This window comes from Macaca thibetana, chromosome 12, assembly GCF_024542745.1.
Source record: "Macaca thibetana thibetana isolate TM-01 chromosome 12, ASM2454274v1, whole genome shotgun sequence".
Lineage (NCBI taxonomy): Eukaryota > Metazoa > Chordata > Mammalia > Primates > Cercopithecidae > Macaca > Macaca thibetana.
Window position 1 is genome coordinate 26,188,549 of NC_065589.1, and position 12,866 is coordinate 26,201,414.

Consider the following 12,866-nt stretch of genomic DNA (forward strand, 5'->3'; position numbering starts at 1 on the left):
TGAGACAGGAGAATTGCTTGAACCTAAGAGGTGGAGGTTGCAGTGGGCCAAGATCAGTACACTGCACTCCAGCCTGGGTGACAAAGACCCGCCTAGAAAACAAACAAAAAAATATTAACTGTAATTTAAAAACTAAAGTTCACAGTTGGCTCCAATGTATCTCAAAGTCAAACTGGCAAGAGCAGACTTATAAAAAGCTAATACACATATCTAACTTGAAGACTTATATTCTTATGCTGCATTTTACCATTTGACTACTAAAAAGGAGACTGAATTACAATATTCCATCTTGGCATGCTTTTCCAATACAACAGTATTTACACAATGCAAACATCAGAATGTCTAATAAAGTTAACAAGCCAAGGCAATTTTGTTACATAAATTAACCCATTTATTATAGGCCAGTGATGTCTCAAAGAGTAGAAGAGCGTCTACTGGTCTTTCAACTCCTTCAGTCTTCTGATGGCGGACTTTACCGTGACAGCGGAAGTGGTACTGGAAAGAAAGATTCAGTTTCCAACATAATTAAGCATGTTAACATAGAAAATGGCAAACAAGTAAATCTGCCTCGTTTTTGTGGTGAAGTCTCTTCCCAAATTTTCCCGGAAAGAATTATACTGAGATAGACTGCTCTACCAATACTTTGCTGCAGTCGATCCAAACATCTAACCAACATTAGATTACTCCCCCGAAATGAGTGGCTTCTAAACTACATGATGGCATCCTTTAAGAGCCATGCCTTCAGGATCTTGCAGAATTAGACATGCAATCACATGCACCTGATTTCTCAACCAGTTTTTTTTTTTTTTTTTTTTTTTTTTTTTTTTAGGAACTCAGTTGTGGACAAGCAAGCTTTAACTCCCCCTACCCCACCCCACAAAACAGAAATGGTTCTAAGAGGCTGACCCAAACTTATTAAAAGGGAATGGACAGATTACAAGAAATGAATAAATTACAAGATGGTACAGTGAGAACAATGAATAAGGAAATAGAGTGGACACTAAAGTGCCTTTGGGAAAGACAGCTACTGAAATGACTACAAAAGTTTTACCACAAAATTCAGGAACTATACCTGAAAATCACCATCCTATATGGTGAGTATATAAATGCGAATTAACTTTCCTATCAGAACCAAGAAAGCACTCTAGTTTCCATTTTCCATTCTGCCCTAATAAAAACCCCCACAAGGTGTGTGTGTGTGTGTATATATATATGTATGTATTTCAACATTTTCCACTTCGGTTTAAGTTTAAATTGACTGAAACTTAAAATCCCATTCTTTAATTACACTAGCCATATATGTGCTTAGTGTATTGGACAACACAGGTCTGGACACTGGTTTGTAGTGTAGTCTTTGTAGTATCGCCCTGTCAAGTGATACTGAGTTGCAGATTCACAAACCTGCAGGAGTCTAACACTGTTCAGAAAGACGAAATTGCGGTGGTCCTGATGGCCTCAAGTTTCCAAATACAGTTTTGAACTAATTGACCTCTTCACCTATTTTTGTCAAAACTTGCAATGCACATCAACGTTCAGCAGATTCAGTCCCACTAACGGACCTGCACAGTATCATGACAATGTTCACAACTATGTGCCCAGTGACCATCTAATTCTAAAGCAGTCTGTGAAATAGATTTCCGACTTCTATTTTGGTAGTTTTGTGTTTACTCTTTCAGTAACTGAAAATAAATCACCACAAAAGAATCCTGAAAATACAAGGGCATCCTTATTCTCTCTGTCCTGAGAAAGTGTTAACACGAGTCCATCCAGCAACAACCTGGAATGTGGGCCTATGTGGCCCACACACTTCGAAATACAAGGACAAGGAAACAGACTCACTTGTATGTCCAGGCACCGCCGGCCACTGTCTTCATGCAGGAACCACAGTGCCAGATCCCCACAGCTCGTCTCTTCATCTTGGTCTATAAAAGAGAACAAATTTTCACCATGAACCAAGTATTTTATCTTACAAGCATCCAGAAGTCTAAATTTGGATTCACCTTATTGTCAAGGATGTGAAAGCCTTCCTTCCTCCCTCAAAAACAAAAACAAGGATTGCTGTAATGTAGTATTTTGCACATAAACATTCAAACCTTTATCAAACAAAAATCGCAGAACAAGTAGAATGGTATTAGATGGACAGACTAGGTATCTTGGGGGTTGGTACAGAAACATCAGTAGACAAAACTGATGGAATCATTTCCCACAAAGCAGGTTTGGCTTAGGCTGGGGGCGCTCTGTCAAATGATTATTTTACCCATTAACTTTTAAGTGGTTTTCTTTAAATGAAAAACGTTTCACAAAATCTAAAGTTACCATCAACACTTTTATCTTAAAACTCATGATCAATGAACGGCACGAGTAATTCTAACTGCTCACGAGCACACGGCTTACAAAATACCTTTAAGTCAGACCTCACTTGGGTAAGAAACCTGCCCTCCCTCTCCCCTCACCAGATTTTGCCTTAACTTACTTTGCCACAGAAAGAGCAAGTGTACTTGGCGTGCTGGCTGATTTCAATTTTCTTCACCATTTTCCGGAGGGAGGCCCCATAGCGCGTCCCGTATTTACCGACGATCCCGACTTTCTTGGTACGTTTGGCCTGTTTAGAGTGAAGGGAGAAACCAGTGATAGTTAGACCTGGAACCCAGGCAGGCCCCGGAGCCTCCACACACCATTCCTCCACCTCACTGACGGGTGACCGACATGTGAATTACATGTGACCTAGTTTTCCCTAAATTCAACCCAACAAAACCAGCGCCCAGGGCTCGCCGCGCGCTCCGAACGCCCGGCGTTAACCCGGCCGGAGCGCGCCAGGACCAGCCAAGGCGCCTCGCTCCTCCGCTGTGGGGCAGCGTCCGACAGTGGTGTCTCCTGCGAAGGCATGGAGACAGGAGAGAACACGGGGCAAGGCAGGTGAGGAGACGGGTGCGGGAGAAGAAAACAAGGACAGATGCAGGCAGATAGAGACCTAGGCCGCACAGAAAACCGCACTCACCATGTCGTCGCGAACTAGGTCCGAGCCCAGAGAGGAAGAAATGCGGTGCGCAGGCGCGGTATTAGGCAGACGAGCGGAAGTGGCTGGTGGAGGCCTAGCTAGGAACTGAGCTCTATGGTTCGGGCGTTTTCCGGCGACCTCCTGAGAAATGTTTGCAATTGTAAGGTGTCTCTCTCACCCAGGTTTACCCGGATTCGCAAACTATGGCGACAACCAACCATAGCAGAAGCACGTCCAGATTATTTCAGATATATTACAAAATCCTGCAAAGGTACGAGTTCCTCCATTCGATGCACAGCGCTTGGCTTGGAGAAGTGCATAAATCTTACCTCTGTGGGGCTGGGCGCAGTGGCTCACGCCTTAATTCTAACACTTTGGGAGGCGGGGCAGGTCAGGAGTTCGAGACCAGCCTGGTCAGCAGGATGAAACCCCGTCTCTATTCCAAATCTCATTTCTTTCCCTGCTGCATTATACTCTCTAAAAGTGGCTGACGGCAGGCTGCTAGCGACAGTAGTGACTAAAATCCAAAGTTCCACTCCCAGAACAAGTTGCAGGCCAGCAGCAAACAATCGTATAGCCACATTAAGAAGTTAGATAGTTCAAACTGATCAGAGTTCTGATGGAAAGGACGATGGTTCCGCCCGAGACTAATTCAGAAGAGCCTGGCGTTCCCTGAGGAAAGTCTGAAATTGGAAGGCTGGGGAAAAGTTAACAGTCACCTTGGAGTTTTGTGTTCCAGCTGCTCCATCTCAGTGCGGATGGCCCGCCTTCCACTTCATTTCAGAACCCACTCCCATGGCCCCACACTAGGCTGTTAGGCAGCTTCCTGGTCCAGGCCTGAACCCTTAAACTCTAACATCTTAACCTCTGCCCACCATCAATTCTCTGTCCCTCCAGGTCTCTCAAAGGGGTCAGCAGGGAAGAACTGGATTTCTAGTTGAGGCCCGGGGTGGGGAAGGTGTGTTCTGGGATTAGACACATGATTTTCTTTCTTTATGTAGAACACACACACTAGGAAGTTTGGCTGCCTTTTTTCAGGGGATGGCTAATCCAGAGGATAAGAAGCTCAAAAATACTGGAATAAGACTGTAAGAGAGAATCCATGATTTGAGGACCAAGAAAGACCATGAGAGCTGAAAGGCATTGTGTGGCCCTAATTCCAATCAGAACTCTGCTAACAAGTAGCTTCCGTTCCCGAAGCTTAATATTAACAATATTAACTGTCTCAAATAATTTTGCACCTGTTCACTTTTCCTCACAATTATATTAAAATCAACTTGCATACCTGGGCTGAGGTGAGAAGATCACTTGAGCCTGGGAGGTTGAGGCTGCACTAAGCTGTCATTACGCCACTGCAGTCCAGCGTGGGCAACGGAGTGAGAGCCTGTCTCAAAAAATATATATAAATCAAATCACAGCAACTTGTAGACAGCTATGCACTTTATATGGTTACAATTGTTGGAAGGTAACACATGGTAGGCACTGAGTATTTTATATGGATGTGCTCATTTAATTTTCCATTATCCTTTATGATAGGAATGATTATCTTCATTACTAAGAAAAAGAGAGGAAGTCTCATGTAATGATTAGGAACTTAGAGGCTCTGGATTCAGTCTGGGTTCAAAACAACTATTTACCAGCTGTGGGACCTCTGACAAGTTATTATATTCTTTCTTTTTTCTGCTTTTTTGTTTTTGTTTTTTTTGTTTTTTTTTTATTTTTGAGACAGAGTCTCTCTTGCAAAGGATTCTTTGAGGCCAGGAGTTCTAGGCACCCCGGACAATATAGCAAGACCCCATCTCCACAAAAAGTAAAAATAATAAGCCAGGTATGGTGGCACACACCTGTGGTTCTAGCTGCTCAGGAGGCTGAAGTGTGAGGATTGCTTTAGCCCAGGAGTTCAGAGGTTACAGTGAGCTATGATCACACCATTGCACTCCAACCTGGACAACAGAGTGAGATCCTTTCTCAAAACAAAAAAAAAAAAAGAAAAAAGCAACTCAATCTCAGGGAAGTTAAGAATCTTGCTCAATGTCACACAGCAATTAAAACTCAAATCCGGTCTGTCTGACCCCAAAGTTAGTTCTCCTAATTGCTGGCTTGTACTACTCTAAATCATAATATTTAGTGCACTGAAAAAGCACATTATGAAAAAACATACTTGAATTAGAATCAGGTCCCTGGCACTCAGTCTGGGCCAGGCTCTGTAACTACCTTGTGGTTTGACTTTAGGTAAGCCACAGTCCCCACATGAAGAACCACCTCCCCACCTCCCAGCAACCACCATCTTTATTTACAAGGAGCTGGACCAGGTGGTCTCCAAGGTCCTGTCCCGTTCTTCCCTCCCATGATTCCAGGAAGAGCTTCCAGACTTTGAGTGCCATTGGGGCAGTGACCTACCATGTGCTTTATGTCATCACATCTTGCACATTTTTGTGGATAAAGGGTAGTAGTCTCTTTATCCTCCCCAATCTGTTATTCCAACTCTGGCTGTGTAAATTCAAGGAGGAGAAAAAGCAAAAAGTAGTGGATAGTGGAAATAGTTAAATTGATTTTTGCATACATTTTTGAATTTTCTAATTATCTTTTATAATAAGCATGTGTTTCTTTTATAATCTAAAAAACTCCCATTAAAAAAAATCCAAACATCTCCAGTAACAACGAGTATACCTACCGCCCCAGATCTCAGGGTTTGTTTTTATTTGTTTTGTTTTGTTTTGAGACAGGGTCTTGCTCTGTCCCCCAGGCTGGTGTGCAGTGGTGTGATCACAGCTCACTATAGCCTTGACCTCCCCAGGCTCAAGCAATCCTTTCACCTCAGTCTCCTGAATAGTGCTCAGATAATTTTTTTATTTTTGTAGAGACGGTCTCACCATGTCGCCCAGGCTGGTCTGGAATTCCTGGGTTCAAGCAATCCTCCAGCCTCAGTCTTCCAGAGTGCTGGAATTACAGGCATGAGCCACTATGCCTGGACCCCAGATCTTGGTTTATAATATCATTCTTTAATGAAAGGAACCAGGGCCCCTTAGAGAAGTGACTCATTCTAGGACTGCAGCAGGAAATATACAAGGTGAGCCTGCAGTATCTTGTAGTGCCAGAAAGTAAGGAAATGTTCAGAAAACCCTACACTGATGGAGATATGTCAGAGAGACATAGGAGTCAACTGAAAGAACTCCGAATAGCCAAAGCTAGAAATTTTTGAGCAATAAATAAAGTAGTATTGATTTATAACCCAAGTGTAAAATAAATATCCATGGGTCCACGTGGGTATAAATAAATGATAGACTAAATAAATAAATGAAGGACAAGAGGCAATTCTCTTTTGCAGAAGAATTTTTTTTTTTTTTTTTTTTTTTTTTTGAGACCGAGTCTTGCTCTGTCACCCAGGCTGGAGTGCAGTGGCGTGATCTTGGCTCACTGCAACCTCTGCCTCCTAGGTTCAAGCAATTCTCCTGCCTCAGCCTCCTGAGCAGCTGGGACTATAGGCATGCACCATCACGCCCAGCTAATTTTTGTATTTTTAGTAGAGATGGGGTTTCGCCATATTGGCCAGGCTGGTCTCGAACTCCTGACCTCGTGATCCACCTGCCTCGACCTCCCAAAGTGCTAGGATTACAGGCGTGAGCCACTGCGCCTGGCCAAGAAGAATTTCAAATAATTTATGTGGATATTCTGCCCTCAAGGGTGAGCATAACTCCCCACTTCCTTAGTGTGGGTTGCACAGAATGACTTCCTTCCAAAGAGCACAGTATAGAAAGGGAAAAAAAGAGTAACTTTATGGCCAACACGACCTCAGCTAAGGTGATGAAGGTCAACATCAAAAGTGATAAATCATCTTATTAGTATGTCCCCTTGATGTGGAATGAAAATGGCATTTTGCCTTTGTGATCTTTCTCCCAAAACCTATAATCTCAGGCTAATTGTGAGAACAATAGACAAATTCCAAAAGAGGGACATCCTTCAATATACCTGACCAGGGCTCCTTAAAACTGTCAAACCAGGAAAGCCTGAGAAACTGTCACAGCCAAGAGGAGCCTAAGGTGACATGATGACTAAATGTAACATGATGTCTTAGAACAAAAAAAGACAATACGTTAAAAACTAGGAAGATCCAAATAAACTATAGACTTTAGGTCATAATAATGTATTAATCTTGCTTTATGAATTGTAACCAATTTACCATACTAATGTTAAGACGTTGCCGGGCGCGGTGGCTCACGCCTGTAATCCCAGCACTTTGAGAAGCTGAGGTGGGCAGATCACAAGGTCAGAAGATTGAGACCATCCTGCCTAACACAGTGAAACCCTGTCTCTACTAAAAATACAAAAAATTAGCCAGGCATGGTGGCACGTGCCTATAATCCCAGCTACTCGGGAGGCTGAGGCAGGAGAATCACTTGAACCTGGGAGGTGGAGGTGGAGTGAGCTGAGATCGTGCCACTGCACTCCAGCCTGGGCGACAGAGCAAGACTTCGTCTCAAAAAAAAAAAAAAATGTTAACAATAGAGAGAATTGGGTAAGGGTATACAAAAGCTACTCTCTCCTCAATTTTTTTTTAATATAATTCTAAAACTGTTCTACAAAATAAAGTCTATTTTAAAACAACCACCACCACCCAAAGAGGTCACCACAAGTCAATTCCATGAGAACAGGGCTTATGTTGTTCACCTCTGCATCCCAGGACCTATACAAAAGCCTGACATGACAGCAGTAATATCTGTTGAATGGGGGATAGTTACCTTGCATGGTATAATGGTGATGGGTATATGAAGCGTTTTATATGTTTTGGTTTCTCTGGAAACCCAAACTGGAAACTGAGGCCCACGGAGGTCAAATGACTTGCCCAAGGTCACATAGCCATTAAGTGACATCTAGACGTGTGTTCTCTCCAGTGTATCACATGGTTCAGATCTCTAGGTCTCTCCTCAGCTGCAGAATGAGTACACTATACACCTCTTAAGGGTCTCCAGAGGATAAAATAACTTTCATGAAGTGTCTAGTGGACATTTTAAAATACTGGCCAGTGTGTTTGCTGAGATGCTGCTGCTACCTGATTTCAACATCTCTTTCTGCCTTTTCTTTTCTTTCTTTTTTTTTTTTTTTTTTTGAGACAGAGTCTGGCTCTGTTGCCCAGGCTGGAGTGCCCTGGCGCCATCTCGGGCTCACTGCAAGCTCCGCCTCCCGGGTTCACGCCATTCCCGGCCTCAGCCTCCAGAGTACCTGGGACTACAGGCACCCGCCACCACGCCCGGCTATTTTTTGTATTTTCAGTAGAGATGGGGTTTCACTGTGTTAGCTAGGATGGTCTCGATCTCCTGACCTCGTGATCCGCCCGCCTCGGCCTCCCAAAGTGCTGGGATTACAGGCGTGAGCCACCGCGCCCAGCCCTCTTTCTGCCTTTTCAATCCTCTCTCCTCTTCTGCCATACTCAAGGAACTGCAGAAGATCTGCCTTCTCCTTTCCCTGAAAAATATGCCCATCTCTTTTCTCCTTAATTTCTTTAGTTTGAACACAATGAAACCACTACAGTCATGGTAACTGCTACTTGAGGCCCACAAAGGGAGTGAGACGTGCTGCAGATGTTTCGCTTCCACCACAGGCCTCATGCACCCTCTGCCCCCATAGGTTAGGGTGGAAGATGGCAAGGGGCCAAGGGAACAAGTCCCTCTTCCTTCAGAAGGGAAATGCACTGCATTTTGGGGTTGTCTGGAAAGCTCTCCACCTAAACAATGCCTGCCTCCAGAAAACTATAAATTAAAACAAAAACATATCCATATTGGTACAAACAACGGAAACTAGTGGAAGGAATCTTAAACACTCACCACAGTCCTCCCTTTTCAGACTGTGCCTCTTGGCCAAGCAGGATGGTACTCAATTGACCTGGGGAGTGGGTGAGTCAGCTTCATGCTGGGGCAGTCCAGGCAGAGCTGAGGTGAGCCATCCTGGGCTGGCGCTAGTTAGCAAATGTGCTGCCTCCCCCATGCCCTCCGCTGCAGAGCCTCCTACGTCTCTGGCCTTCAGGGGGTCTGAGAGAGAGAGCAAGAGAAGAGGGAATGCATGAGTAGGAATGCAATAAGCAGCTGAAAATGAGACATTCCATAATAGGAGGAAATTGTTCATGTTCAGAGCAATTTTGTCAAAACTGAACAATTCTCTTTAAATAGCAGGCTTGAGGATGTACAAATAGCACTCATGAAATCAGCTCTGAGTGACTTCAGAGAATTGGCCCTCTCCTGAAGTCTCAATTTGTCTTATCTGTGGGCTCATAAATTTCCATCCCTATTAGAGGACATCCGGTGTAGAGAATGTTAACTGTAATGTGTCCCCATAAAAAACTCAGTAAAAATCACTGCTGATTCACCTCTGCTCTTAAGGAGCCCTCAACATTCACTGTTTGCCTTTAGAAAAATAAGTAAGTTGGCTGGGCGCGGTGGCTCATGCCTGTAATCCTAGCACTTTGGGAGGCCGAGGCGGGTGGATCACGAGGTCAGGAGATCGAGATCATCCTGGCCAACGTGGTGAAACTCCATCTCTACTAAAAAAAAAAATACAAAAAATTAGCCAGGTGTGGTGCCGGGCACCTGTAGTCCCAGCTACTCGGGAGGCTGAGGCAGGAGAATGGCGTGAATCCAGGAGGCGGAGCTTGCAGTGAGCTGAGATTGCGCCACTGCACTCCAGCCTGGGTGACAGAGCGAGACTCTGTCTCAAAATAAATAAATAAAAATAAAGAAAAATAAATAAGTTAAAAGTTGCCTCCAGAGAGGAGTTCTTGTAGCTATTAACCAGTTCTCTTGAGGCATATGGAACATTTTATTCTTGAAAGAAATCTGAGGTGCAAGCGTCATTCCAGATTCTTCTTGTGCTGGAGACAGAAAGGATTTATCGGGGCGTTTTTCTTTCACTTCGTGCCTCAAGAGAGCCTGCTCTCCACAAAGGCCCTGGTGGCCACAGACAGGAGTGGGGCCCATACAGCATTGTTGAGAGCCCTGTGAGCCCAGAGCCACAGGTAAGAGCTGACCCAGCAGGAGAGGTGAGGCCCTCCAAGGCAGTCCTGGATGCCCCGCAAGAATAAGAGTGTGGGAAATTGACTTAGGCAACCCTCCATTCCTTTCGTCCTTCTCGCCTCAAATTCCATTTAAACTTGTTCTAGTTATTAATGGACCCGTCACAGAGCATTTACACAGGAAGTGCACGTGTAAAGACTAGAGTAGTCACTTGGCAACTCTTAAGTGGGATAAGGTATGTTAAAAGAAAAACTTTCAACAAATTAAATTTAATAGAGTTTAATTAAGCAAAGAATGATTTGTGAATTGGACAGGCCCCACAACCAGAGAGGTTCAGAGCAGCTCCAGGGTTGCCACATGGTTGGATCACATTTATGGACAGAACAAAGAAAGTAACATACAGAAAAGGGAAGTGAGGACAGAAAGAGCTGGATTGGTTGCAACTCCACATTTGCCTTATTTGAACACAGTGCAAATGGTTAGCCACCTGTGATTGGCTGAAATGTGGCTGCAGTAATTGCCTGAAACTTGGCTACTTGTTACAAGCATGGGTCCCAGTCTGTTTACCAATCCAGTTAGGTTACAGTTCACTCTGTACAGAGAAACTTTTAGGCCGACTTTAAAATATGTAATGAGGCAGCATTGGATTAAACTTAGTTTAACGAGTAGCAGGAGGCGGAGGTTGCAGTGAGCTGAGATCACACCATTGCACTCAAGCCTGGGCGACAGAGAGAGGCTCTGTCTCAAAAAATAACTAACTAAATAACTAAATAAATAAATAATAATTTAATGGGTAGATCAATATGAAACAATGGTCAAATACATCATGTGAAGTGAGTCATTTTCAGTATGAAGAATTTGATAAAATGTTTGTAAAAACATTCTATGTGTATTTTGCATATATTTGTATGCATAGAGAATGAATTACAAATGGCTTCATCTCAAATTATTTAGTTATTACTTCTAGGAGGTAGGGCTGAGGGCGGGAGGGAGGAGAATGCAGGACTCTTATTTTTGAGCTTATACATTTCTAGATGAATTTTTTTTTTTTTTGAGATGGAGTCTCACGCTGTTGCCCAGGCTGGAGTACAGTGTCACGATCTCAGCTTACTGCAACCTCCGCCTCCCGGGTTCAAGTGATTCTCCTGCCTCAGCCTCCTGAGTAGCTGAGATTACAGGCGCCCAACACCATGTCCAGCTAATTTTTTTTTGCATTTTTAGTAGAGACAGGTTTTCACCATGTTGGCCAGGGTGGTCTCAAACTCCTGACCTCAGGTCATCCGCCTGCCTTGGCCTCCCAAGGTGCTGGGATTACAGACATGAGCCACCACGCCCAGCCTTAGATGTATTTTTACATCAAGTTCATAATATTGGAAAGAAGGCACTGCAGAGCAGTAGGTGGAAGGACCGCCTTTTCCGTAAGTGGTGCCGAGCTAACTGCATCTTCATATAGAAAAAAATTAACCTTGGCCTTACCTCGCTCTATATACAAAAATAAACTGCAGGTGGATTGTAGATCTAAACATTAAAGGCAAAACACAAAAGCTTCTACAACATACTATTTTCTTTTTCTTTTCTTTTTTTTTTTTTTTTTTTTAGACGAAGTCTTGCTCTGTTGCCCAGGCAGCCTCACCCTGTGGCCCAGGCTGGAGTGCAGTGGCACGATCTCAGCTCACTGCAACCTTTGCCTCCTGGGTTCAAGTGATTCTTCTGCCTCAGCCTCCTGAGTGGCTGGGACTACAGGACTACAGGCATGCACCACCACGCCCAGCTATTTTTTTTTTTTTTTAGTAGAGATGTGGTTTCACCATGTTGGTCAGGCTGGTCTCGAACTCCCGACCTCAGGTGATCCGCCTGCCTCGGTCTCCCAAAGTGCTGGGATTACAAGCATGAGACACCGCACCTGACCTCACAACATACTATTTTTATAACCTTGGGGTCATGGTTACATGGATGTTTATTTTAAAATATTTTGTTAAACTGTAAATTGTTTTATGAACTTTTCTGTATATTGTCTTTTGCCCCCAAAAAGAGGGGTTAAAAAAAGAGAAAAAGAGCCTCAAAATCTGTTGAATAGGGGGTGGGAGAGACATGTGTGCAGAGGATCTTGCAAAATCAAATAACTGTTGATTGTCATCATGCCCAAAAGACTGTGACTCACAGGCTTCTTAATGCTTTCTGCTGTGGTCAGGAATTCATTTCCTTCACTGAGACCTCACAGGAAAACACAAAACCAAAACAAAACACAGGTAGAAGAGACTTCTCCCATTAACCCTCTTTAAACTTCCAAGCCACTTTTTATGTTGGTAATTCTGAACTTGGTGAGAAGTGGGAGGATGGAGTAAATATAAGGTTGGACTTCATTCTCTCCCCTTTGCAAAAAAGAGGATAGAACTTTCTGAGCATTGAGGTTCTAACAGACAAGAATGAACAGACAAGGCAACACCTCAGAGCCAGTGGTGTGGGGATGACACCTCCTGCTCGATTTCTCAGCTCTCCCACTGATCTAGAAAAAGGCTCCTCTGAAGCCAAGAAGGAAAAAGACATGATTAATTCAAGCACAAGTGGATCAAGACTAACAGGATCCTTTGCTGCCTCTTAGAGGCTTCCTTGATGCCAGCCCTAGAGGCAGAAATCAACCAGGATCACTCAGGAAACAAGATACCTCTCAGTGACCCTGGTGAGGGAAGGCAGAGACCAGCTCCAGGGGCCAGAGGGGATGTCTAGTAAAATCCTATAAGGGTACAATTGATGGCAGGGACAGGAGTGGGAGGAGATGGGCCCAGATTTTCTTCATTTCAGTTGACGCTTCCAGAAAACACAGTTCTGGGGGTCTGGACTGTGCTGTGAAATGGAGGAGGAAA

The 12,866-nt window shown here is 43.9% G+C and overlaps 1 protein-coding gene across 1 annotated transcript in view; it reads right to left on the minus strand.

Annotated features, from left to right (window-relative positions):
• Positions 1–368: 368 nt before the first annotated feature.
• The window catches only part of RPL37A (ribosomal protein L37a), a 308,451-nt gene continuing 295,953 nt past the window's right edge, over positions 369–12,866 (minus strand). The window contains exons 2-5 of the mRNA XM_050751313.1: positions 2,999–3,036; positions 2,474–2,602; positions 1,840–1,922; positions 369–495 (exon numbers count right to left, since the gene is read on the minus strand). Of these exons, the coding sequence (XP_050607270.1) occupies positions 432–495; positions 1,840–1,922; positions 2,474–2,602; positions 2,999–3,001 (279 nt within the window). The 5' untranslated portion in view covers positions 3,002–3,036 and the 3' untranslated portion in view covers positions 369–431. The remainder of the gene's footprint in view (positions 496–1,839; positions 1,923–2,473; positions 2,603–2,998; positions 3,037–12,866) is intronic.